General features: G+C 35.4%; 1 protein-coding gene across 2 annotated transcripts; it reads left to right on the top strand.

Moving 5' to 3' along the window:
• The first annotated feature begins 2,439 nt into the window (after positions 1 to 2,439).
• On the top strand, positions 2,440 to 16,827 carry LOC100542305 (guanine nucleotide-binding protein G(i) subunit alpha-1). 2 transcript variants are annotated; one of them, XM_010726819.3, is made up of 8 exons: positions 2,440 to 2,576; positions 2,654 to 2,795; positions 7,697 to 7,854; positions 8,448 to 8,576; positions 11,927 to 12,056; positions 13,287 to 13,440; positions 14,262 to 14,476; positions 14,577 to 16,827. In XM_010726819.3, exons 1-7 carry the CDS (start codon positions 2,572 to 2,574, stop codon positions 14,450 to 14,452), a joined length of 909 nt encoding a protein of 302 aa, XP_010725121.1. In that variant the 5' UTR covers positions 2,440 to 2,571; the 3' UTR covers positions 14,453 to 14,476; positions 14,577 to 16,827. The 2 variants fall into 2 exon arrangements, with proteins under 2 accessions (XP_010725121.1, XP_010725059.1); XM_010726757.3 differs by having other exon boundaries at positions 14,262 to 16,827.
• Positions 16,828 to 24,522: the final 7,695 nt, after the last annotated feature.

The raw sequence follows: 24,522 nt of genomic DNA, 5'->3' as shown, positions 1-24,522 counted from the left end.
CTGTAACTAGCAGTGTTCCCAGGGGTCAGTGCTGGGTCTGGTCTTGTTCAACATCTTCATCAATGACCTGAATGAAGAGGGAGTGTCCACCTCAGCATGTTTGCTGATGATACGAAGCTTGGAGGAGTGACTGACACACCAGAAGGCTGTGCTACCATTCAGCAAGACCTGGACGAACTGAAGAGTTGGGCAGGGAGGAATCTGATGAGGTTTAACAGCAGCAAGAGTAGAGTCTTGCATCTGGGGAGGAATAACTACGTACATCAGTATAGGTTATGGGCTGATTGCTGGAGAGGAGCTCTGGAGAATGATGTGGATGTTCTGGTGGACAACAAGTTGGCCATGATCCAGCATTGTGACCAAGAATGCCAATGGTATCCTGGAGAGCATTAAAAAGAGCAGGGCCAGGAGGATGAGGGAGGTGATCCTCCCGCTGTACTCTGCCCTGGTGAGGCCACAGTTAGATTACCGTGCCCAGTTCTGGGCTTTGCAGTTCAAAAAGATAGGGATCTCTTATATGAGGATACACTGAATAACATGGATCTGTTCAGCCTGGGGAGAAGACGACAGAGATGGGATCTGATAAATGCTTATCTAAAGGGAAGTGGGAGGCAAATGGATGAGGCCAGACTCTTCTCTGTGGTTTGTAGTGGTATGACAAAGAGCAGTGGCCTAAAACTTGAACAAAGGAAAATCCTTACAAGCATGCGGAAGAACTTCTGTATGTAAGGGGTGACAGAGCACTGGAGCAGGTTGCACAGAGAGATTGTGGAGTCTCCATCTATGGAGATATTCAGGACCAGTCTGGATGCCCACCTGTGTGGCCTATTGTAGGGTACCTGCTTTAGTAGGGTGATCAGACTTGATGATCTCTTGAGGTCCCTTCTAACCCCTGCAATTCTGTGATTCATATCCTGTAATGATAATACTTATCTCCAAAATTCTTCCTGAGTAGAAGGAATAGGGTGATGTGCTTTTTTAAAAAATGATTTGAATAAAAATATTACATGAGAATAAAGATTGTTTTATTCATGAAATTAATTTAAACCTTTGACACATTTATGCTTATGTGTGCAATTAAAAATTTACAGATTAAATATTAATTTACTGTATAACCATTTCAGATGTCACAGTAATAAATAATTTTCATAATGTTGTCTCTGTGTGTGTAATGTTGACTACAAGGCTTTTAGTCTTCTAGCTCATTATGGCAAATGTTGATGTTGTCATGGTGTTCCATGATTCTTGGAAGTGATGCATAGATCTTGTCTACTCCAGTAAGACTGTTGTTCCTTAATCTGTCATATTGTGAAAATGTGTAGTACTTATTAGCAGCTCTTAGAGGTTAGTGATTGCTGTTTTTGTGTACTTTACATTTGTGTAAAATGTAAAGTAAAATGTAAAGTAAAATGTTATATTAACATACTTTCCTTGAACTTCTGTGGCAGCTCAGAATCTGAGAGCTGTTGCTTCTCTGTAATTATATATTTATCAAAACCATGCCTTTTACTCGGACATTAGGAAAGAGCATAAACCAGTCATAGGCTGAAGTTGGCAGTTGCTTTGTTCCATAGCAGTGTAACTGTACAGTGCAGGAGCTTCTGTTGGTGATAAGTCATTGTGCTGTGTATTGGAAGAAAGGAAATCTGTCACATCAATTGCGGCACTGGGGAAGCTGTGGGACAACTCTTGTCTGACAAATAGTTCAAAGCTGGATTCAGCCTATTATGATGTTACATATTTCATTTAACCTACTAGGCAGAACATTTCAAATGGATTCATTATACAGTAATGAAAGTACAAAATATTTTATTAGCTTTCTATTTAAGTTGGAACACACCTTTACAAGTCATCACTTTCAGTCCTTGGCTCAAAATCAAGCAAGCATCAAAATTATGTGAGCCTTATCTGGTTGCATCTTGAAGATCTGCAAGACTAAATGATACAGTAAATGATACAATTGGTGTTCTACATCCACAGAGCCAGCTGTTTTCCCATTAAAGTATTACCAAGTAACTTAGAGTTGGTAAATCCTTCCTTGTTTTTGCCAGTCACATTCTTGTCCTTCAAGGACCTGGAAATGGCTTCCAGAAATATTTACTCTATCAATTAGTCTGAGGAACAAGGTGAAGTTGACAGCTCCTATATTTTTTTAAAGATGAATACAGTATTTAGCAGTATTTTCTTATGGTCACAGTGACCTCTCCAGTGTTAGAGAGTTTTCTTTGGTCATATTGGAATTGGACAACTGGCAATCTTTATGCTTTTAGAAACGCCAGCAGGTTGTCTGAAGTTTATTGTTCTCATGCATAAAAAGAACAGAGCTTTGCAGAGTTGAGTGATTTCTTGTCAAAATACCTCAATTTTGAAACTTAGCTAGAAGCATTTAGGTTTTTATATTAAAAATAATTTGTAATGTGTTTGGAACAATTGAAGTTCCTTGTATTGGTTAGGTATTTGAAGTGTAGAAACAAAAATTACATGTGTTCTCAAAGATGACCAAAAATGTAATGAATTTCCATTTATTTTTCAGGGGCTGGTGAATCAGGGAAAAGCACAATTGTCAAACAAATGAAGTAAGTATAGTAAAATACAATCATAGAGAGATATTTTTTAAATTTGAATAGAGAATTTATTTTTTTTCCTTCCGTAGGATTATCCATGAAGCTGGTTATTCAGAAGAAGAATGTAAACAGTACAAAGCTGTTGTCTACAGTAACACCATTCAATCAATTATTGCTATCATTAGAGCAATGGGGAGGTTGAAGATAGACTTTGGTGATCCAACCAGGGCTGTGAGTATTGAAGTAAACATGCACTTGTACAGCTGAAATATCCATTCTTTTTCAATTTCTGTCCATTGTTATTTCCTGGAAAATCTCTTCATATCCAACAGTCATTGTAGGCTAGAAGGTTTGATAAAGAAGAAATTTCGTTTAGTTTTCTACGTGAAGTAGAAGTGCTCTGTTGAGCAGTTAACTCTGGGTTGATTCATGACAACTATTTTGTTTAGATACAGTCCTCCAAATTCTATATACATCCAAGTCTTAGGGATTTTTTTGAAAAATAATACTAAGCTTTGTAGTCATACTTCCTAATTTTTACTTGTGGGCTGCTATAAGTCCTTCAAGATGGACATCTTCGCTTTCCTTAACAAAACACAGATTAAACAGGTAGGCATCTAACTGTTCTCCGCGCTTCGCAATTGTGTCACAGACACAGTAGTGCCTAAAATGTTCTCACCTGCAGGCCAGATCCAGTTTCATACTGACTTTCAGTGTTGATGACTTTACTGTACGCTAAGGCACAGGCACAGTGCTGCTGCTGGTACTCAATTTTTTTCACGATAGCACATGAATTAAGGATTTTTCCCAAGAAAATAGTTACCCATTTCCAGGCTTTCTTGCACGTTTTTCATCTCCTTTCATCTACTTATTGGAGCTAGTCTGCAGAACTTTTTGCTTATCACTTCACAATTCCTAACCCTATATACTCTTACTTGTGGTGAACCTGTCCCCTATCAGATCAGGAGGATAGATGCTGCTTGTAAAATGTAGATATGTTTATGTACATATGTTAATTCTGTCTGAATTCTGCTTAATTGTAAATCAGCTATGTAGATCGCTCTGAAAGTAATGCCTCCTACTTATTTCCATGGAAACTACAACAGACACAAAGAGCACAATAACGTTATTTGATAGGGCAAATTCTCATTTACTAAACAGTGTTTTTCAACAGTCACCACCATGAGCTGTACTTTTTTGTCAGCAGTGAACAAGAGGCTGCATTCCACACTTGTAAAAATCTGCATGGTTGTTCGTAACATGAATTGCCTTTCATGTTACTGTCACCACTGCTGAAATGCGCCACCCACTGCCTGCCCTACTGTACTCAAATCCACTTTTGGTCTCCATAGATGTTCAGCAAGCATCGATGAATGTCAGTGAGTGCAGTTTTTCCACATGGAGGCATTTAGTCACACACTTTTTCTTCATACACACTTCCATGTCAGACTTCCTCTCCGCTACCATCTGTCTCATGGCAACAAAATGTAGCGAGATATGGGTGCGGAAGGTTCAACCTCTACTGCCATACCATCACTGTCCGCCTCTTTGATAGTGGGCCAATATAGTAAACTAGGAGGCATTACTTCTGGAGCAATCTTCTCGCTTTGTTTTCATGCTTTCTGTTGTCTTACCATCAGACTAAAGATGTTCAGGGCAGGAGCAGTATGTGAATGCATATTAGTTCATTTGTACAGTGAATTCCTCTTTGATGTCTGACAGTTAATGTTGGAAAAAAGTAGATGGTGTATTTCTGTTACTAAATACAAAGTAAAAGAAAATGGAGGAGAGAGTAAGTGTAGATTTTATCAGATAAAAGGACTGACAAGAAGATTGTGAAAATGTTTTATGTGTGATATGAATTCAAACTGATTGGAATTTTTCAACTTCAGAGAACTATATAACTGAATGCAAACTTCAGTCAGGGATAATGAAATAATTGTCTCTTCCCTAGTATTTAATCAGATCTTGGTGATCTGAATTCTTTTTGCAGAGCAACATTGCTATTGAAAGTAATTATTAGACTTGAAATAATTTCAAAATGAGAAATCAAAAAAGGAATCCAGAGCTTGTGAATTACAAGTCTGCCTTTCTAGAAGATATATGGATGTTCTTCGTTGTATTAAATGTAGGCTTTTAAATTTTATTTTATTTTATTATCATTTCTACAGAAGAAAAAATGCAAAATTGCAATGTTGTGAGAAAAGCTGTTATACAGATTCTTCCTTAGTTTTTTGAATTGAATTTTTGGAGATTTTACTCTGAATAAAATAAATATGTTTGGAAAAATGACTGCTCTTCTCTTGTCAGAATAATAGCAAAATAACAAGTTGAATGTTTTTCTTTTGTGAAACTACTGAATCAGGGAAGCACAAGTTCTAACAGGACCTCCATCCTAGGATTAGCATACTTTTCTTTATCCTCTGGGATATTTCCATGCTGGAACAGAATCCATATTTTGAGAGGCATTTAGTGAATATGCTTTAAATGAGAATGGACCTTCAGGCCATTGAGATTTGCTGCAGTTATCTTCAGAAAAGGCTAAATGAGTTTCTATAAGATAGCTCATTTGTGGAATCTTACATAAAAACAGTGAGTCCTTGAGAGGAAGCAACCGTATTGCAGTGTGATTAAAGGAAAGCATCTGGCATTTGTTAATAATGAAAATAGGACTCAATTATTATGTGCTACCTCATTTGTGGCATCTGTGTACTTTCCTTCTGTAGAAAAGCGATATGGGGGTTAACAGATGCCACCTAACAGAACTTAATTCACTTCCTGCCCCTTCTAGTTACTGCCTCTTACACTCTCCCAGTAAAAACAAACGCAATCTTAGGACACACAGAGGTTAGAGCTATTTCAAAAAGAATGAGTTTTGTATATTTGAAAGTCAGACTATAGCAGACGTGAAATGACATTTTGAGAGTTCATGACAAGACAGACTCACAGTTTCTGGTATGTATCTGCTGCTTCTGTCAATTGTATATTGGCGTTTTCATCCAGAAACAACATTCAGTTGCCATTCAGGTTTCTTCTGTGTAAGCATATTGCTTTAGCTACAGTCAGGGAGATCTAATTATCCTGCTTTTTGATCTTCACTGCTCTGTTTTTCATGTAATTATTAGTGCAATCCACTCAACTTTTACTAGCTACCCATGTTTTGCCCGATGTATATGTTGTAATCAGCATACTATTCTTATGTTTGATAAATATCCATTTTTAGATTTGTAGCTTTCAATAGATGATATATCACTTACCTGTTTGTTCATATGTATGGCTACATGTGTACTGTTATGGTTTAACCCAGATGCTAATCACCAAACACCAAACCATTCACTCAGTCCCCCACCTCCTGTGAGATGAAGTATAGAATTAAAAAAAACGAAAACAACACAAAATGGAACCCTTGGGTTCAGATGAAACCTGAGACAGAAAAGGATGAGAAATTATTTATATACACACGCACACATGTATTTACAAAACAAGTCATGCGCAGTGCAGTTGCTAATTATCCGCAGATCAGTGTCCAGGTGGTCCACAAGTAAAGGCTGTCTCCCCAGGCCAGGCCAGGTGCTCACAGTTATGTTGGTTTTTTTGCATTTTGTCATATGGTATGGAATATCCATTTGGCCATTTTAGTCCCCTCCTGGCTCTTTTGCAGGGCTTTATGAGAGGCCTAAAGGTCCTTGGCTCTGTGCTGCACTGCTCAGCAGCAGCTAAAACATTGGTGTGTTATCAGCATTTTCTTCCTAAAGCCAAAATACAGCACCAGACTCTATGAGGAAAACCAACTCTGTTTCTACTGAAACGATGACGTGTACACACAGATACAGATAAATATCTTCAAATCTGCCTTGAGTTGACTATAAAGCGTACTTTCTGTTTCCAGGTTGAGAATATTTAAGCCTAAAGTGCGCAGTCTCTTCAGAACAATCATTTCTTTCCATGCTTATCCTAAAATGTTATCTTCATATAACGGGAAAAGTGATAGAACCTTTTTTCCTGCAGATTTGCGTCATATCTTCATTTACTGTTCTGTGAGAATAACTTTACAACATGCAGTTTCAATCCTCTTCATTCTTGAAATATTTTCAGTTCCTAGTTGGTGTACCTAAGCACCTCTCTTTCCCCCGTGCTCCGTTCTAATATCATCTCCCCTTTCTTTCATTTAGTGAACAAAGAGGACATGTTGTGGGTAGTAGTTACAAGCCACAAGTATGCTGATATTTCTGACTGACATACTTGTGAGTAGATCACATAGAACTGGTAACTACTGTCAGTCAGCTGCCTTCTGGGGAGTACCAGCTTGCAAATATGTTTCCTCTGTCCAGCTGCTATGTTCTTTTTCCAATACCTTACAGATTTAACATTTTTAGTCTCTTATCTGAGTTAAAATTGGACAACTGTTCAAGTTCTGTTAAAGCTGAAACTGGCTGGTGGATTGACATCCTACAGGATGTCTCGCTTTCACAGGCAGTCATTATATAAATGCGCTGTTTGCTGTTGTTCTTAAGAACAAAACAAATAAAACAACACCTTGATTATTCCTAGACGTGAAGTTATCAAGAAAACTTGGTCTCAGTAATTAAAGTAATGAATATTTTAACTATTTTATCTGGAAAAGTTGAAGAGTTATTTTTCTTTGCTAATGAATGATTGTTTGTCACAGTCAAATTGTTTTTTGAAGTTTAAGTGATTAATATGTATTTTGCAGTCAGTCAGTATACATCTGCATATCTGAAGGTTCTAATATGTATTGTAACTGTTCTATTTAATTTGAGGGGTATGACAGTAAAATAAGGTTAATATTAGACTTCGGCACAAAATGTATAAAATATTTCCATTTATAGATACTCAGTTCAAGTGATAAACTGATAGAATTTTTATCAGCTGATGCAAAATTCACTGAACTTATCTTTTTCTGTTGTTGGAAAGAGTGGAAAATAATACCCTATACAGGGTACTAATTGCTTGCCTTCACATTTTTGTTTGGTTATAATCATGTATACCAGGTTATGTAACTCATTCCTTTGCTGAATGTAGTTTTTATTCTTAGATGATAGGGGAATTTAATATACCTTTTGTTGTTTTTCTCAATGTTTATCTCTCCACCTTCTGTTTACATCCTAAAGGATGATGCTCGTCAACTCTTTGTGTTAGCTGGAGCAGCAGAGGAAGGATTTATGACTGCAGAGCTTGCTGGTGTTATCAAAAGACTATGGAAAGACAGTGGAGTACAAGCTTGTTTCAACAGATCTAGAGAATACCAGCTTAATGACTCTGCTGCCTAGTAAGTACTATGTGACATACAAGGCTCTCTTTTGTTTTCTAAGTAGCAACTAAAAGAACATAAGAGAAATTTAACCTTTTAAGTAATTCTGCTCCTATTTAGATGGAAAACCTAGAAATATTTAGCCAAAGATATTGTATACTTGGATCAGAATGTTAGATGGAACTAAAATACTGAGTTGTTCTCTTTACAACTGTTTTCAGAGTAACTTGGGTTTTAGTTGTAGTACAATGTACATTAACTTCCTACAGAGCTATACAAGGGTGAAAGTGTTAATGCAAACACTGGTAAATGTAGAACCATGTTTAAGTATAGAACCATGTTTGCTTTCTGGGATTTCAGAATACTAATTCTTTGTAGTAGAATCAATCATATGAGTTTTCTTCTAGAACAAAAGTCTCTCTAAAACTTCATTTTAAAAAAAGAAGTGGAAAATTACAGTATTTTCCTCTTAATCTTTTATCTCAGAGAAAATTGTTCATATAGAAGTCATGTGTTGTGTAATGAATGGACCTAGAACTTGTGTAACTTTTTGCAATTATCTCATTACTATTTTATGAATAACTGAATGCAGTATTTATTTTTACCTCCAGTTACTTGAATGATTTGGACAGGATAGCACAAACAAGCTACATTCCAACTCAACAGGATGTTCTCAGGACTAGAGTGAAAACCACAGGAATAGTGGAAACTCACTTTACTTTCAAAGATCTTCATTTTAAGTATGTAAATTGTTCTGCATGTTCATCTGTCTGTTAGTAGCTTTTGTAAAGTTCTCATGGATGGACTTTTAGCGATGCAGTTAGTGATTCAATTTAACAAATTTGTGTAATCATAACTAATTATTTTATTATTTTTTTTTACTGGAAAATTCCTTGCTGCTTGGATTAGTTTTCTGAAAGCATATGGGAATTGTTTGAATTTCTATAACAACTCAGAATAAATGCAGCAATATTAAGTAATAAATGCTTTTGTTTTTATTTGAAACTTTTTGGAAAATTTATTTTCTGTGTAAATCAAATTTTGAAATATTCAATTTTGTACTGTGTTAACGTGTAGCTGTTCTATCAGATTTTTTCCTTTAAATTCAATTGGAGAGCTGGAGATTTAAAAATATTTGTTGCTCTGGTTATGAAACAGCAAATCCTTTTTTCCTGAAGAGCTGAATTGAAAACTGTACTTTAGGTTTTTTAAGGTAATACTTTATTTCCTGATGTGAATAAAGTTTTTTCTGGCAGTTTTTTACCAGATAACGCTAGCATTCTAACCATTTTGTGTCCAAAGGCATTAATCGTGAAACTGTAGGATAGTATAAATGTGACACTATTGCATCTGTTCTTAACTAGGAAAATGAAATGGAAGCTCAGTAAAATTCTCATTGCGTATGCTTTAGGTTGTGTGGAGATAGTTGTCAGCACATCTATACACATTCTGATTTCTAAAAATAACTAATTGAATCTCATCAATTTATCTTACTTATCTGATGCACCAAATCAGTAGGTTTTCTGTCTACCCATTTACATCACCCCCCAGCCTTCCTCCTCTTACAACCTGAGGAAAACAGATAATCAAAGATAAAAGTCAGTTTTAATAAATATGAGACTTTCAGAGCCTCTTATCTTTTGAGATACGGTGAAAGAGTTTACAAAAAATATTTGTCAAATAAGCCTTCCTCAAGTTTGGGGCTTGGGGAGTAGGGAAGCAGTCAATTTGTATAACCTTAAAAGAAAAAGTGTAACAAGAAGAAAACAATAGCAACATGAGAAAAAAAAAAAAAGAAACAGTGAAAGAAATATCAAAAAGTACCTGCAGTACCTACTGTCCTTTTGGCCTATATCACATTTTTTTAATGTGTGCTGGAGCTATGTTCTCAGCTTAAATAATAGAAAGAAGCAGAACGTGTCAAGCCTTGCAACACTAGCTTTACAAAACATTAAGTGCTAACTTGTGCTTGCACAACTCCTTAAATTTGCACAATTGCTGATAAACCATTCAGAAACTGACCCATACAGCTAAGTAACAAAGATAAGCATGGTGACTTGAAGAACCGTCTGCAGTGCTTTAAACTTAGTTCAGTGAAGTAATTTGTCTTAATATATTGACAGTCACTATGCGATCTTACCAGAAAAGTCTGTGTTATTTAAGCAAATGAAATGAAAGTTCTTTAAAGCATTTATTTAATGACATCATCCTTTAGATAGGGCATGTAGATTCAGCTCTTATAAACTTTAATTTTTTCAATACTGCCTTGTATTTTTTTGTAGTTCACTGTAGACAGTAACTTACTGCGCATAAGCAAAACACATTTTTTTTAGTAGCCAAATTGCACTGTGATTTTTCGTATTAAGGCAAAGGACAAGGTTGCACGCCATACTCCCAGATTGTGAGGAGGAATCTGTAAAGCATCCAAGATTCTCATTCTTTCAAAACTCTGAAATTTATCTGTGTATCAGGCAGCTTCTGTAAGTGTCTTAGTGTGCTGAGACTGTGACCTATCAGATCTCTGTGTATACAAATAAGGCTTTCATGGTAGTTGCTGACCAAAGTGGATGGAAAAGCTCTGTCCTCTGTTCTTTCTCGTCTGTCTTCTCCTTCCCATGTCTTTATACTTACTGAATTTTAAGCTTTTTCATGGTAACGCCTAAAAAAGTTAAAGTTACGTGGAAGAATTGCTGAAGACAAAAGTCAGGCGTCTCTTAAAAGGAATAATTGCATTTCCTTGTAACGACAAGGAAAAATCCAATATTTACATGGTAAAATACTGGCTACCATAGCTAAGGAAGGCATATGGTGACCTTTTCACATTGTTTTTAAGCTGAAAGTAATCACAAGAATTTGAGACAAGACTCTTCTTTGTGTGGTAGAAAGGAGACAGATGGAAAAGGGCTGCATTCTGTTTTGTTGAGAAAATTCAGCAATTTGCATCCATTTTAGGGTAGCACTACTGTCCCCTTATTTCGTTACATTTTGCTGCTGCTGGTTTTGTTGCTTGGTTGTTTTGTTCTTTTTTTCATGAGTTAGTTCATTAAATCCAGAATACTATTTTTCTGTCTTGCAAAATACTTGAAGTTCAGTTAATTAAGATGTCTAATAAAACATTCAGTCTTTCAGATTCACTGTAGCTCAGATGTTAGGAAATAGTCCTTAAAGCATTTAGATAAAAGAGAAAAGCAAATTCATGTGAACTACGCTAACTTGCTGATCCTCTGCTGTTAAGTTCTTGTATGTGGTCTTTTCCTATCGTGTTGTTTCTGATCAGCTGGGAATTGAAAAGAAATATCTTTATAGTTTAGTTGTCTCATTCAACTGCATTTCCAAAGAGTTCCTTTATTAGAGGGGAAATTACTAGTCTTGTATGATGCCTGTTTTGTCTTTTAAGAAGAGAATGTTGAAAATAATATTTAATGTCACTTAAAAAAATACAGATTATTTTTAAACATAGTCAGCTGAAAAGCTGATCAAACTGTGATTTTGTTTAACATAGATAAGCTGAAGCTCACAACAATTTAGAGGTGGCTAAACTTGAAAAACTGAGAATTATATTTTATATATTTGGATTTGGATTCAGAACACAGACAACAAAAAATATTTGTGTACAAGTTTCACAGAGTAGCATTCTAGTACTAAAATATAGCGAATTCTGCTCTTACATTTAAAGAATTTTGTATTGACTTTTTATTACTTAAGACTATTCATTTGGGAAAAATATTGAAGAACTTCATGAAAGCTTGCATTTGGTTAAGTTAACTGTACTTTTATAGGTTATACTTAACTTTGTTAATGGAATTATTTGTAATAATAGATTTTTTTTTTTAATAAGTAGATTTATATTGCTTTCATATCACTTTCTCATGTTTTGTGAAATGTATAGGAAGACTTCTAAGTCCTAAATAACTTGAAGTTATTTCTTACACTAAGAAATGAAATTGTAATAAATGTTGCAGATTTTATGCTGTTTTTCAAAGTTCTGTGATCAGGCTTGCACAGTTGATATGCTCAGATTTTATCACTCAATATTCAGAAAGCTGGAAAATCCAAAGTTCATTTCCTGCTTTGTATTTCTGTTTTGCAGAATGTTTGATGTTGGAGGCCAAAGATCAGAGCGAAAGAAGTGGATTCATTGTTTTGAGGGTGTTACAGCAATTATTTTCTGTGTGGCATTAAGTGATTATGACTTGGTCTTGGCTGAAGATGAGGAAATGGCAAGTACCTTAATGTTGAAGAAAGGAATAGTTGTTAGAAACTAAGCATTTTCAAAGGGAAGCTAAATACCTCTTTTGGAATAAGAAGCTAAATGCTTTTTTGTAGGATACATGGGCTTTTTGTAAAGGTTTTCAGAGAACTGGTGATAGATTTCATGTCTTCAAATTTCAAAAATAATTTCTTTATTCTTGCGAGTACTTTGAGATGAGTACTCTTCAGATGTATTCTTTCATATATTTCAAGTTACACATAAGCTACTGAGAATGTCAATAATACACGTGCTTGTCTCTATGGATACTCAAAATATCAAAGAAGTTGGTTTGCTTATCTGTCCCTGCTGTGTTTTGTTACCCTTCCTCAGCCTTCAGTTTTTGTTTCTTTATAAATGTTTTACTCCGACCGCTTTCCATAGTTGCAGAAATCTTTATTTTCTCTCTCTTCAAATCCCTTTCCATCCTTTCTCTTCTTTCAAGATGTGACTCCTCCCACGTCAATATGTACAGTGTGTGTGCTTTTCATTATCTGGGTAGTCTAAAGCGATGCTGATCTGTTGTATAAATTGTTAACAAGCTTCTCTGTTATTCCTCATGTTCTGCAGCTTCGTGTAAAATAGTTGGAAGGAAAGAAAAACAAAAACAGGAAAGAAAAACACTTTAGAGTTAAATCTAGTCAAAATAGATCATACCTGCCATCTACTTAAATGTCTGGAAGTAGTGTCAGAGTACTGATATGTTGGATAATTTTTCTACAGTGTTAAAATTAGGGTTAACTTTTTTTTTTTTTTTAAATGAAACCCAACAGCTTTTTCATTTAATTCTCTAGTTCTATAGAACTACTATTTTTTCATTATATTGGAATCTTGACTCTGTACTGAAGTTAATTCTCAGTTTTCTGAATATCTGATAAATATCAGGCAATTTCTGGTCACTCAGTTTTCTAGAATATCATTATTGCAAAATGTGAAAATGCATCAAAAATTCCTAACAAACTAAAAAAGACTTAAGCCTGGAAATGGAGAAATGGCCTTCAAGGTCATCAAGACCATTAAATTTTATTTGGCCACTGTGTATATCTCTGTGGTAATGTGTGATTCTGCATACTGGCAACTTAAGTTTTTAAACTTTTCTAGTTGTAACTAATCAAATATATATATTGTGGTTTTACTTCTAAACTCTGATAAAATACAATAAAGTATTTGTTTGTTTGTTTGTTTTTCCCCCAAATTACAGAATCGGATGCATGAAAGCATGAAATTGTTTGACAGCATCTGCAACAACAAATGGTTCACAGACACTTCTATAATTCTCTTCCTGAACAAGAAAGATCTTTTTGAAGAAAAAATCAAGAGGAGTCCTCTCACTATTTGCTATCCTGAATATGCAGGTATTGGACAGGTGTCAAGTAATTTGGGGTTAAATTATCTTATTTTTGATGAACAGATTCGGAGGAATTTGATAACTGTAGGTGTACAAAATATTTAGATAAAGTTTAATTTGCCAGGAAGTTCTTAGGAATTACGAATGCAGGAGTGCTGAAGTCAGATTAATCTTAAGGAGATTAAATGATGGTGATCCACTGATAGCATTTAGATGTTACTATCATAGTGCTTGTCAACCTACTGTGGTTAGCATGTTCTTTATTCTGTATTCTATTCTTTTTTACTCAGATGTTTTTGTTTGTTTGTTTGTTTTGTTTTGTTTTTTGCACTAGCAGGAATCCCTGAGAGTTTATTTGAAGGGAGCATATACTCATAGATGTTAGAAGAGGTGACTTGTTCAGGAAATATATAACATTTTATTTAACAAGGTTTAGGCCTTTTATGTGTCATTTTCATTGTGATTTCAGACTGTTCTTTGTCTGAGGAAAAGAAAAACTGTCAAAAACATGAGAAGTGAAAGTGAGTAACTTGAATGAAGGAATCAAATATAGTCTATGTAATAGTGATCAGTTAATAAGTTGCTCCATCTACTACTCTTATAAATACTCTTCATGGAGCGCTTTTTATTATTAAAAATCTGTCCAGGTTTCCTTCAACAGGATACACATGTTGTATTGTAAAGTAGTGTCTGTGAAATTATTTAAATCAACATACTCCTTTTTAGGTTTTAGTGATTGTTGCAGAGTAAGTACTTCCTTCTAAGATACAATGTACATTTAGTTCTTCCTTTTTGAAATCTGCTTACTGAGCAATTTTCTCCTTCTAGGTTCAAACACTTACGAAGAAGCAGCTGCTTACATTCAGTGTCAGTTTGAAGATCTTAACAAGAGAAAAGACACAAAAGAAATCTACACTCACTTCACATGTGCCACAGATACGAAAAATGTGCAGTTTGTTTTTGATGCTGTAACTGATGTCATTATTAAAAATAACCTTAAAGACTGTGGCCTCTTCTGAGAACAGACAAAACATTGTTAAATGGTAAATTATGTGCCTGAAAAAAGGACTTAGGCATTTGGAATAAGCCCATGTTGTGTGAAACTTGCATAGGTATACTTAATTCTCTTTATTTTATTTTTAGGTTTGAAGAATGACTTCACACAATTCTAATCTGATTGATTTCAAGATGAAAGATATACAAAATATGTTGTGCTGAATGATAGATCAGTACTGTACTTGCCTGTTTTAACAGCTTTATTTATGTTTGTCTTGTAAATTTAAGTAACTAGGTAACACTGAGATGTCTTGACTGTATGTAAACTTGTAGTAATGTATTTGTATAAACGTTGAACGGAATACTTTGGTAACTTGTCCTCTAAAATTTCTGTGGTTTATGAAGATACTCTTAGAAGAGACTTTTTGCCTTTTGGTTATTTAAACATCTTGTAAAATTGAATTTCCTTTTCATCTAGAGGGTGCATGCTACTTTATTCTTTACTTTTTGTTGGTAATACTGTATATGGCACTAGCTTTTTTGATATTTAAACAGCTTCATACACTTGCTCAGATTTAAAGAAACATAACTAATAAAACTTGTTTTTTTGCCTTAAGTTTTGGGAAAAAAAGAGTTTTTTAAATTTAGGTTGAATACAAAAATTATTTTTAAAAGTTAAGTGAAATCCACAGCTTATGAAATCTGGATTTTCAGTCTTTGCAGTGCAAATGTGACTATATTGAAAAACTGAATTTGAAGGTTGAAATATCATTGAAGCTCATGGAAATGCAAAAAGGAAGTTGTTAAAAACATGCTTGTAGAAATAAAAAAAAAGTTTGAAGCTAATCTTTACTCACTGGAGTGAATGGCAGTTTTTTTAGACCCTTAACAAAGGCTGGACTTCCGATTAATGTGATTTCTTTCTGCTTAATAATTGAAATGATGTTATCCTTTAACTCTTTGCTATCTTGTGGTAATAAAGCTAAAACTAATTTGCTAATTTAATAACCATAAAAGTATTAGGTTCTCCCACAAGACATGGCCCAGTGTTTTCATAGTTTAAAGCAATTTGCTGTTGCTTATTAAAAAGAATCTTCAGTATATTGGGTAGGGTGACTTAGTGACTTGGAAGATGCTGATTTAGTTATGTTTAAAGTCTCATACTTTCATTTAAAAATAAGTTAAAGAATATGATTTTCTTCTGGTTATGCTTTCATTATGTGATTTGCAATTTTAGGTATATATCATCCATTGCCTTATGGTTAGTGCCAAAACTGATTTTTATACCTATTTTAAAACGAATAAGCTTCTATTTGTAAATAAGTTCCTGGATGGTTGTCTTAAATGTATGTCTTCTACATAATACAGACGTACCAAACTTGGAAGTATGATTTTCTATAATTGTTAGAATATTCCAGGCAGCTACAGTACACTGTAAGTTTTTTGAGAATGATTCTTTGAATCTGTTGCTATTTTTCTATATTATCCTAGCTTACTGTTCTTAGAAGCGTTCAACCAAGATATTCAAATCATTGTTCTTTTATTTCATTTTTTATTGCGTGAATGTTTCATTAGGCCTTAGCTTGAGTAAAACTTCAATGTTTCCTTTGTTAGGTACAGAATTACTTAAATGTGTTTCAAATGAAAGTTTAGAAAGGAGTTTCTAATTTATTACTGGAGATTGTTAAATATATTCATACATTATGAGCTCTTTCAGCAGTTGTAGTAAACAATCTGTATATCCTGGGCTGCTTTTAATTGTGCTTTACAGTTCTGGATACATAACTGATTTTAAATTTCATTGAATAACTTTGTGGAAATTGTATTTACACCTACATTAAAGTTGGTTTTTGTACTCGATGTAAAAGAGAAATTGGGATTAATCAAATTACATAAATAAATTTAAATTTTGTGCCTTGCTTGAAAGAAATTTTCTTCCTTAGATGTGCTGCATCCATCCTGTAGACACAACTGTGTAGTAAAACAGAGAAGATAAAAAGAGCCAATTCAAATGTTTTATTCCAGAAACAAAAATGAGCATAAACTTAAAACTGTTAGTTAATGCCTAAATATTTTTCTCGACCACCAATCCTAACATCTTCAATTTCAGATTTTTTAGAATTTTATAACTGTTGATTTCTTTAATATTAATGTCTTAACCCAGAACAAAATTGTGAAATAGTTTTGTTTTAAGTCCAGGAATATGAGCTTGTCTTTTATGACTTGATGAGTTGACGCCTGGTATGTTTCCTTATAGATGCTCTGTAGTGGTCCTTTGTTTAGGTTTATAAATTGCCTGTATAAAAACTTCTCATATTAAAGCCCAATAAATCATGACCGCATCTGTTCAAACTTTCCAAAACTGGGTTATTGATAAAAATTAATTTGTTATACTTCAGTTGAGAATTCCTTTATATGTTGGAAATACTTTGCTAAAGAAGTTTAATTTTTTTAATACTCTAAGAATTATCTATACTGATAGCAAGCACTTTGATTTTCTTCTGAATTTGAATAGCTTCATCTTTGAGCGAAATGAGTTTTGCTAATTTTGTTACCTAATAAGACTGTTGATATAAATCCCTTCTTCTTTTTAGGTTGTAATTAGATGATAAATAAATAATTCCAATATGAATGTTTACAGACTTACTTTCATATGAATGACTTTGCCTGAACTTCATGAATTTTAGTTATATACTTCTTTAATATAAGTGCATGCTGCAGTGGACATATCTACCTTGGACAAAAGTTTCTGAGGATCTTGTATAACAAAGTTGATCATTCTTTTTTGTCCTGGGATGGAAGTTTTGTCATCCTAACCTATTCGTCTAGGCAAAGCTACAAGAAGGCTAAAATGCAGTGGTGGGAGCTACATGCGTGCATATTGTTACAGGGCTCCAATCTATCTCTGCTTGATCAAGAGGCTCCTTCTCAGTTATAAATAACCAAAGATGAGGAAATCCTGCTAGTCTGAGGACAGTCTTATGCTTCAGCAGGTCTGAGCCTCTGTTCTCTTCCAGTTCTTCATTCCTTGCATTTTTTCCATTCAAAGTATCCTGACAAACTGCTTTTTCTAGCAGTACCCAGGGAACCTTCTTCTACTATCTGAGAATATTTCTTAAAATTGTCTTAAATTGTTCTTAATATGTATAGGGAATTACAGCCTGATGGAGTGTTCTTTAATGCCAGGATCTTGTGATCATATTGTGAATTGTTGAAGTCTCAGTAAAACACAGGCATGATTAAATTTTCTTTTTCAGAAGATCATTTGTGAGGGAATGGGTTTTGGAGTATTTGGTATATGGTTTTATTATGATACCTACTGAATTTGGAATAAGTTTGTCAGCAAATATAGTAACTTTGGTAACCAAAACAGGGTTCAGGGTCAGCATGGAAGCAGAGTAGTGTTTGCTGAATTTCAGTTCCTGTTTCCACGCACACAATTAACATCTTCATTATTTAAATTCTACATAAAACCTCAGGGGGGAAAAGAGATCAATCTGCAACCTGCTGAACAACATGATTCAGCTGGTAAGCATTCAGAATTGGGAAGAGTGAAAAAAGTTTATTTTCCAAATCAAGCAAAAAGGAAACCCTACCAAGACACTGACTGTCCTACTGTGTGGAAGTCTCTTGAAGCTATCATATCTCATATGAATAACTAATAGCCTCTGAGTCAAAGAGTAATAATAAGGTTGAAAATTTCAATTCCATACCTCTCATTTCGAAAAAATAGCAGGTACAACAAGAAGTTTTAAAAAGCTCATCCTTGGATAGCTCAGAGCTTGTGAGAGTGCACTCACAAGGAGGATGAGACTGGATGTTGAGCAACTTCTTTACCAGACATTACCTATATCAGAGTGTGTCTGCATTTTTCGCAAAAAACTTAGTTGATGTTATGGGCTCTGAAAAACAGAAATCAAGTTGCAGAAGTGGAAAACAATATTTCCAGTTCTGCATCTACAGGGTACTTGAAAAGAAGCTTCTTTGACAGGCAGAACAAAAGGTGGTTAAGACCAAGTATGTTGTCAGCAGAAGTCACTGCAGCCCCACAAAACTAGCTGTTTCCAGCTCACTTCTTTATTCTCCTTCCTTCTCTTTCTGTCCATTAATAGAGAATTTTGGGAAGGAATTTTGCCTGTATGCTTTCATGCTCATGCATTGGTCGTGTGAAGACTCTGCATAATGACTGTGGAATGTCTGCAATAGTACTGAAGGAGTCCAATGAATGATCAGTGTGCTTAAAACTGCACATATGTGTATTTTCAAAAGCATGAACAAAAGTCTTGGAAACAAACCTGAGCAAGACAAGGATTTATGAGTGTAGTTTAGTTTCTGAAGTCAGACGCAGCCAGATCAGATGATTGTGCAGTGTGACACAGCCCATACCTTTTACAAATAAGTGTCTTTATAACAATACAGTTTTAATTCTCCATTCTAGTAAACGTGTTAATGGTAATGAAAATACATAATTTGTTAGATACTATGCATCGAAATGTGAGTGCATTTGGTTGAATTCTAAAGTGGCTTTTAGATTCTGCCAGTATCTTTCCTAGCTGAGTTACGTTGCTTTGGCTTAAATGTCTTCAGCTTAATTCTCTATGAAATTATCAGTCTTTGGATTCCTGACTCTAAAGGATGGAAGAAAGTCATAAACTATATCGTCTGCTGAGACTAAGAGAACATTTTCAAGATGTAATCATTGAGGCATAGGAGACTGAAGTTCTGGGGGAACTGTAAGGAAAGTACTCTGCAATGAACTTCACAGCTGCATCTAATATTTGAAGAAAGCAGCTTTGGGAGAGTGATGTGACATAAAGTTGCATCTGCTTTTGTTGGGTGAACTTCTGAGTGTGAGGGGATAGGCTGAGGTATGTAGAGTTTCTCAGCTACGTACCTGTTTCCCAGATGAGGTTGTCAGATGCACGTGCTTTAAAGCCAAGGAAACTGATCTTACAAATATTGAAGAAATGCCCCTTTCTGCATTGCAGTCTAATGTTCAGGGTATTTTTGAGCCTGAAAAGTTTTGAGCTGCCTGCTACATGTGAGGGACGTGTCACTGCTGGCACTGATACTTGTTTAGGGCTTCTCTCCAGCTTGCCAGAACTGTGCAGTCAGGAACAAAAAGCAACTCAGCAAACAGGCAGTACACAAAGTGCATAAGAGGCCCCTTCATCTGCTGCAGGGGAAGTGAGAGGATGCTCCCCTGATAAGTGAGTGGAGATTGTGGGGGGAGCTGCTCTTCTGATTCTTGATGGGTCTTTGAATGCTTTCAAGGCTTAATGCAATTTTACAGGAAGTGATGGCAGCAGGAGAAAGTTGGTGTTTTATACGCTGTATCTTGGAACATTGTGTCCTATCCAGATTCTTAGCCCTTGAAGATAGGTTTTCTTCTAGCTAAAAGCCATGCCAGAAAGTAAATTGCTAATGCTGTATTGTGTGCTAGTCTTATACAAGTTTTTTTCACAACTAGAATTTTTAGTGGTATAGAATTACAAAGATGATCTAAATGATAAATCCAAAGGCTATTAAATGAGTTGTATAACATTCTAATATTTAAAGCGTGGAGATAAGTGAAATACAGTATCCTATCCCTCATTTTTCCCCCACCAATTCTGTGAAAGGAGGGTTAGTGGAGCAGTCAGAGGCCTCACGTGTGAGCCTTCCTGAGACCAATGCTGAAATATAGTGCTACCATGGGCTGTAATGGAGGGTGGTGAAGAATTTATGTTTTCTGTGAAGTTGCAGTTCTTGAGGAACTTTATGGCCCTTTGTTGCAATCTGTGGTGACTTGTCTGCTGGCATACGGGCGCTCTCAGCCTTTAACAAATGCAGGGTAGTTCATTGTGTTTTAAACAGTGGAACTTGTAAGAACTAAGGAAGGCATGATCACTAAAGAAGTAATTTGCAAAATTTAGATTTTGAAGATTAGGTTACAGGTTTCTGTATGCTTCCAGTAACACCTGCATGCATGATCACATTATGCCTGCATTTTCAGAAACTATGAACTGGATCTTTGCTGGAGTTTTGGTGGTAGCACTTCTCATTGTACTTTACACAACTGAGGAGATGATGGCTCATCCACCTGTGTGTTTCTGTAATCCAGCTGCAAGGCTATTCAGCTGGCAGCTGGGATACTGAGCTTTACGTAGTCTGATTTCTGAAGTGCGTTTGAATAAGAGAAATGTCCTAATGACTGGGCCAGTAAATACTCTTGAAATAATGACCTCCACTTTTCCTTGTTACATTTATTTTATTTTGCTTGATAATGACTTCTCATCTCCACAAGGATTAGAATCTGTATGTATCAGTTACCAAACCTAATCTTTTTTTGCAACAAGTTTTTGTACAAAGTCAAGCAATTTCCATAGGAGATCTCAGAGTAAAACATTTGTTTAGCTCCGAGCTCTGAATCAAAGCCGATGCTGAACTTACTTGCCTATGTCCTGATCATCCTAGCCAGCTGTATTAGGTTGCATAAGTTTACAGCTATGTCCTCTCTCATCACCTTTAAATAGTAACAGAATCATCCTTTTAGACATTTTATTTTCCAAATATTGCCTTATTTACAACAATCTATAACGTTATTTTGAAATTAATTTATGAACTATTTTTGAAATTACCAGCAAACAGGGAGGTTACATACAGAGCTTGCTTAAAGACTAATCTCATCCTTTAGAAGTTTCTCTGTTGAGCTGTGTGGATTCAGCATATGAGACTTTCTTTACAATGTGTGTTCTTAGTCCTTGAACAGTTTGTGCAGTTCTTTCCTGTATCAGTTTCCAGTTCTCCTTGTGTATCTCAAATTGCTGTGCTATTTATTAGTGAAAAGAATTTAGAAGTGGAAAGCTGTTTTTTACTTTTTAAAAAAAACTTTTCTTTTTTTTAGTATGGATGGGAGAAGAATACAAAATGAGTGTCCTACCAAAAAATACCAGTTAGAGTCATCTCAGCAAGCTTCAAAATTTTCCATTCCTCAAGTATAAATATTGCTAGAGTGGACTGTAGGTTTCTGAGCAATTTTATATATGCTTTTTTAAAAATAACACAGATTGAAAGACAGGAAAACTCCATGCTATGAGACCAGAGAAAGATAAATGAAAATCAGAATTATAGCACTCATTCTAGAGTAATTCATTAATATGGAGGAAAGACCATCAATAAAACAGAAGAGCAAGATTTTACTTAGCAGAACTCTGCATTTCTGCGGGAAAGCAGTGCTGCGTCTCCACAAGTCCCTTGCCTGATCTGATTTTAATTAAAGGTCCCCACTAACAGTTTTATTTGCCTAATTGACAACCATTTGTACTGGGATTCAGCTCCGGAGCCAGGAGTTTTTACTACTGAGTTCAGAAGGGGGTCCTTAGGAAATCAGGGCTCTTCTTACCTAACTTTCATAGCTCCTCAGGGCACTTCCATGTTCTTAGGTGGGCCCAGGAGGAGTAAACTGGACTTCTGATGCAGATTTTCTTAAGAATAGTTTTCTGGAGGTAAAATGCTGTAGTTAATACAAAGCATAAAGCTTTTAAGCTTTAAACAGAACAACTTGGTAGAAATACTGCCATTTCATTATGCCTAAATAAGGTACATAGTTAGCCATTATATTGGCCTGTCTCCTTACTTGTATTCTAAGCAGGTCTCTAATGGCGCAGCCATTGTTTTGCCCCTCTATGCTGAATTCTTTGAAAGAGGGAGGTGAAAGAAGTGTGGTGAGAAGCTAACCATCTGCCATCATTAACCTTCCTGTATCTGTTAGTCTTTTAAATCTGATTTTCTTGTTGTTGTCAGACAGCACGGAGGGCAACATACTCGTGCAACAGCATAATCAACATGCAATTTAAATCACAAAGGTGAATTTGGTTCTTACACCAAAAGGTACAGATAATGGAGCAGTAAAAGCCAAAAAATTGTACTCGACGCTTCTGTGGGGCATTTGATTGGTTTTGCTTAATGGATTTTTGCTTCAGATCTCAGCTGGCCATGAATGGCTGCTGCACAATGGAGGTTTTTCAGCTCAAAGCGCAGGTAGTTTTGTGGCCATGCTATTCTGTAATACTTCGACAAAAAATCATACTGTCTTTGTTACAAACTCCATCATAACTCTGCCTCTTTTCCAGAGCTGTGATCTCTGATAGATAGAAAATGCTGCAAATATCCTTCCTTGTATTGGTATGTTCTCATGTCCGTATTCTAGATATAAGCATTTCATTGGTCACATTTACAGATGTTTGTTTGTCGTTTGTGTTTTCTTCCTGTTATTATTTTTTGTTGCTCTCTTTTCTGTCGTCTATGGCACTACAATTATGTTCAATATATCAGGAAGAAAAAAAGCACAGGTACTTACAGTCTTGGTAATACAGTGGTTATTTTGGACCACAGTAATTAAATGTTTCCTTCAGAGTTTAGAAATGTCATTCATGTTTTCTTTTTCTGTTTTGGGACTCCTTGAGGGTGTGGGGGCTTTTTTAGATTATTTTTAAACATAGGCTGTCTGAAATTTCTCATCTTGGGCTATTAGCTCATGAAACACAGATTTTGGTAAAAGCTGAGTAGATTAATGAAACTGTGAGCCACTGTATGTTTTCCATTTGCTTATTTTTTCCCCTCTAGTTATTTATGTACTGCCACAATAAATATACTTGCCAAGTAATGCATTTGATTTTGTGGAGTTTTTTTTGTTTGTTTTTTTAATAATATTTTTTATTAGCAGAGGTAAGTAACAGGAAAGGCAGTAAGTAGATCTTGGGGAAGAGGAAGCAGCTGGGGATGCCAGTGGCTATGGGATTTGTCGTAGCTGAAAAATAAGACTTTAACGTCTCTGTTGTGAATGCTTTTTTTAATGTTCTGGAGAGGAAGCAGATGGAAGGAGACTGTCAGTTCTTTGTAACAAGGAAAGATAAAGAATAAACCCTTCAAAAGCAATATATAATCCTTACTAGTACGTCTCTCTTCGATAGCAGTCTCAATATGATTATCACATGGGCATACAGGCGGTCTCTGGCTGGCTGTGCATCTCCTGAGTTCCTTGCTGCATGTCTGATCAAATAAGATTTTGACACACTTTTAAGCACTTGCTAGGTTGTGTTTAAAGTGTTTTGTGCTCAACTATCATCTGTATCATAGGTTTACAGTTCTGACACTTTTAAAAGTGCAGTTCTCAGTCACTATTGCCCTGCTGATGCTTTAATGGTCGCACCTCTAGGCAGTGGGGTACAAAGTATGAAACCATGCAGCATTGGCTTTATGAGAATATTTAGAGAAGTACCAGTATTGGACTGTTTGTATTACAGTCTTTCACGTTTATCCTAAAGCAGGCAAACTCATCCTGAATTGGAGTTGCCTCATTTCCAAGACAACTTGTCCACTCTAACCAAGAATATAAAATTCTCTTGGCTTTGTTTCCATAGATAATCATTTGAGGTGAACGACTTGGAAGAGCGTTGTGGAGAGACAATACGTGAGTAAAATCCAGTTCCACGGTTACTCACAACGTGTAAGAAGTCATTCCTCAAAAAGGGTGACAACTGAGAGTCGGCAGCGTGTGCAGTTCTTTCAGTGACATCATGATTTACCACTCAGACAAGATTTTCCTGTAGGAAATAAGTTTGAGGGATTAGGCTGATCTTGAGAGGAATGTGAATGCCCTTTAGAAAAGCAGGCATTCATCATGGTATATCCTGCAGTATTGTAACTTACTGTCTTGTGGTCAGAACATTTTCTAGAAGAAGAACTAGAAGTTCTTTTCTACTAGTGGAAATCACGTAGGGTTATTAATCTGCTACTGAAAACAAAGATTGAAACTGACTTCAGTGGAATCTCTCAATAACCATTTCCTCGTATAATTCATTATAATAATTTTTGACTTCAATTTGCATGCAGAATCTGTGGTAGAACAAGTGAGTATGAGATAATATTTCAGCTGTACTCTCCAGAATTGCATTGTTATTGCTCAGTAATTTCTAAGGTCTGGTTCTCTGACCTGTAATATAGACAACATATTTAGTGCTTAACTATCCCTATGGTTTGGAATGTTGCTGAGCCTAACCTGTCTTTATAAAATTATAGAACAGAAGAATGCAAAGAGGTTTCTGAAGAC

The sequence above is a fragment of the Meleagris gallopavo genome, chromosome 1, assembly GCF_000146605.3.
Source record: "Meleagris gallopavo isolate NT-WF06-2002-E0010 breed Aviagen turkey brand Nicholas breeding stock chromosome 1, Turkey_5.1, whole genome shotgun sequence".
Taxonomy (NCBI): Eukaryota; Metazoa; Chordata; class Aves; order Galliformes; family Phasianidae; genus Meleagris; species Meleagris gallopavo.
Note: the sequence above shows the minus strand (reverse complement) of the source record. Positions and strands in the feature narration are given on the sequence as shown.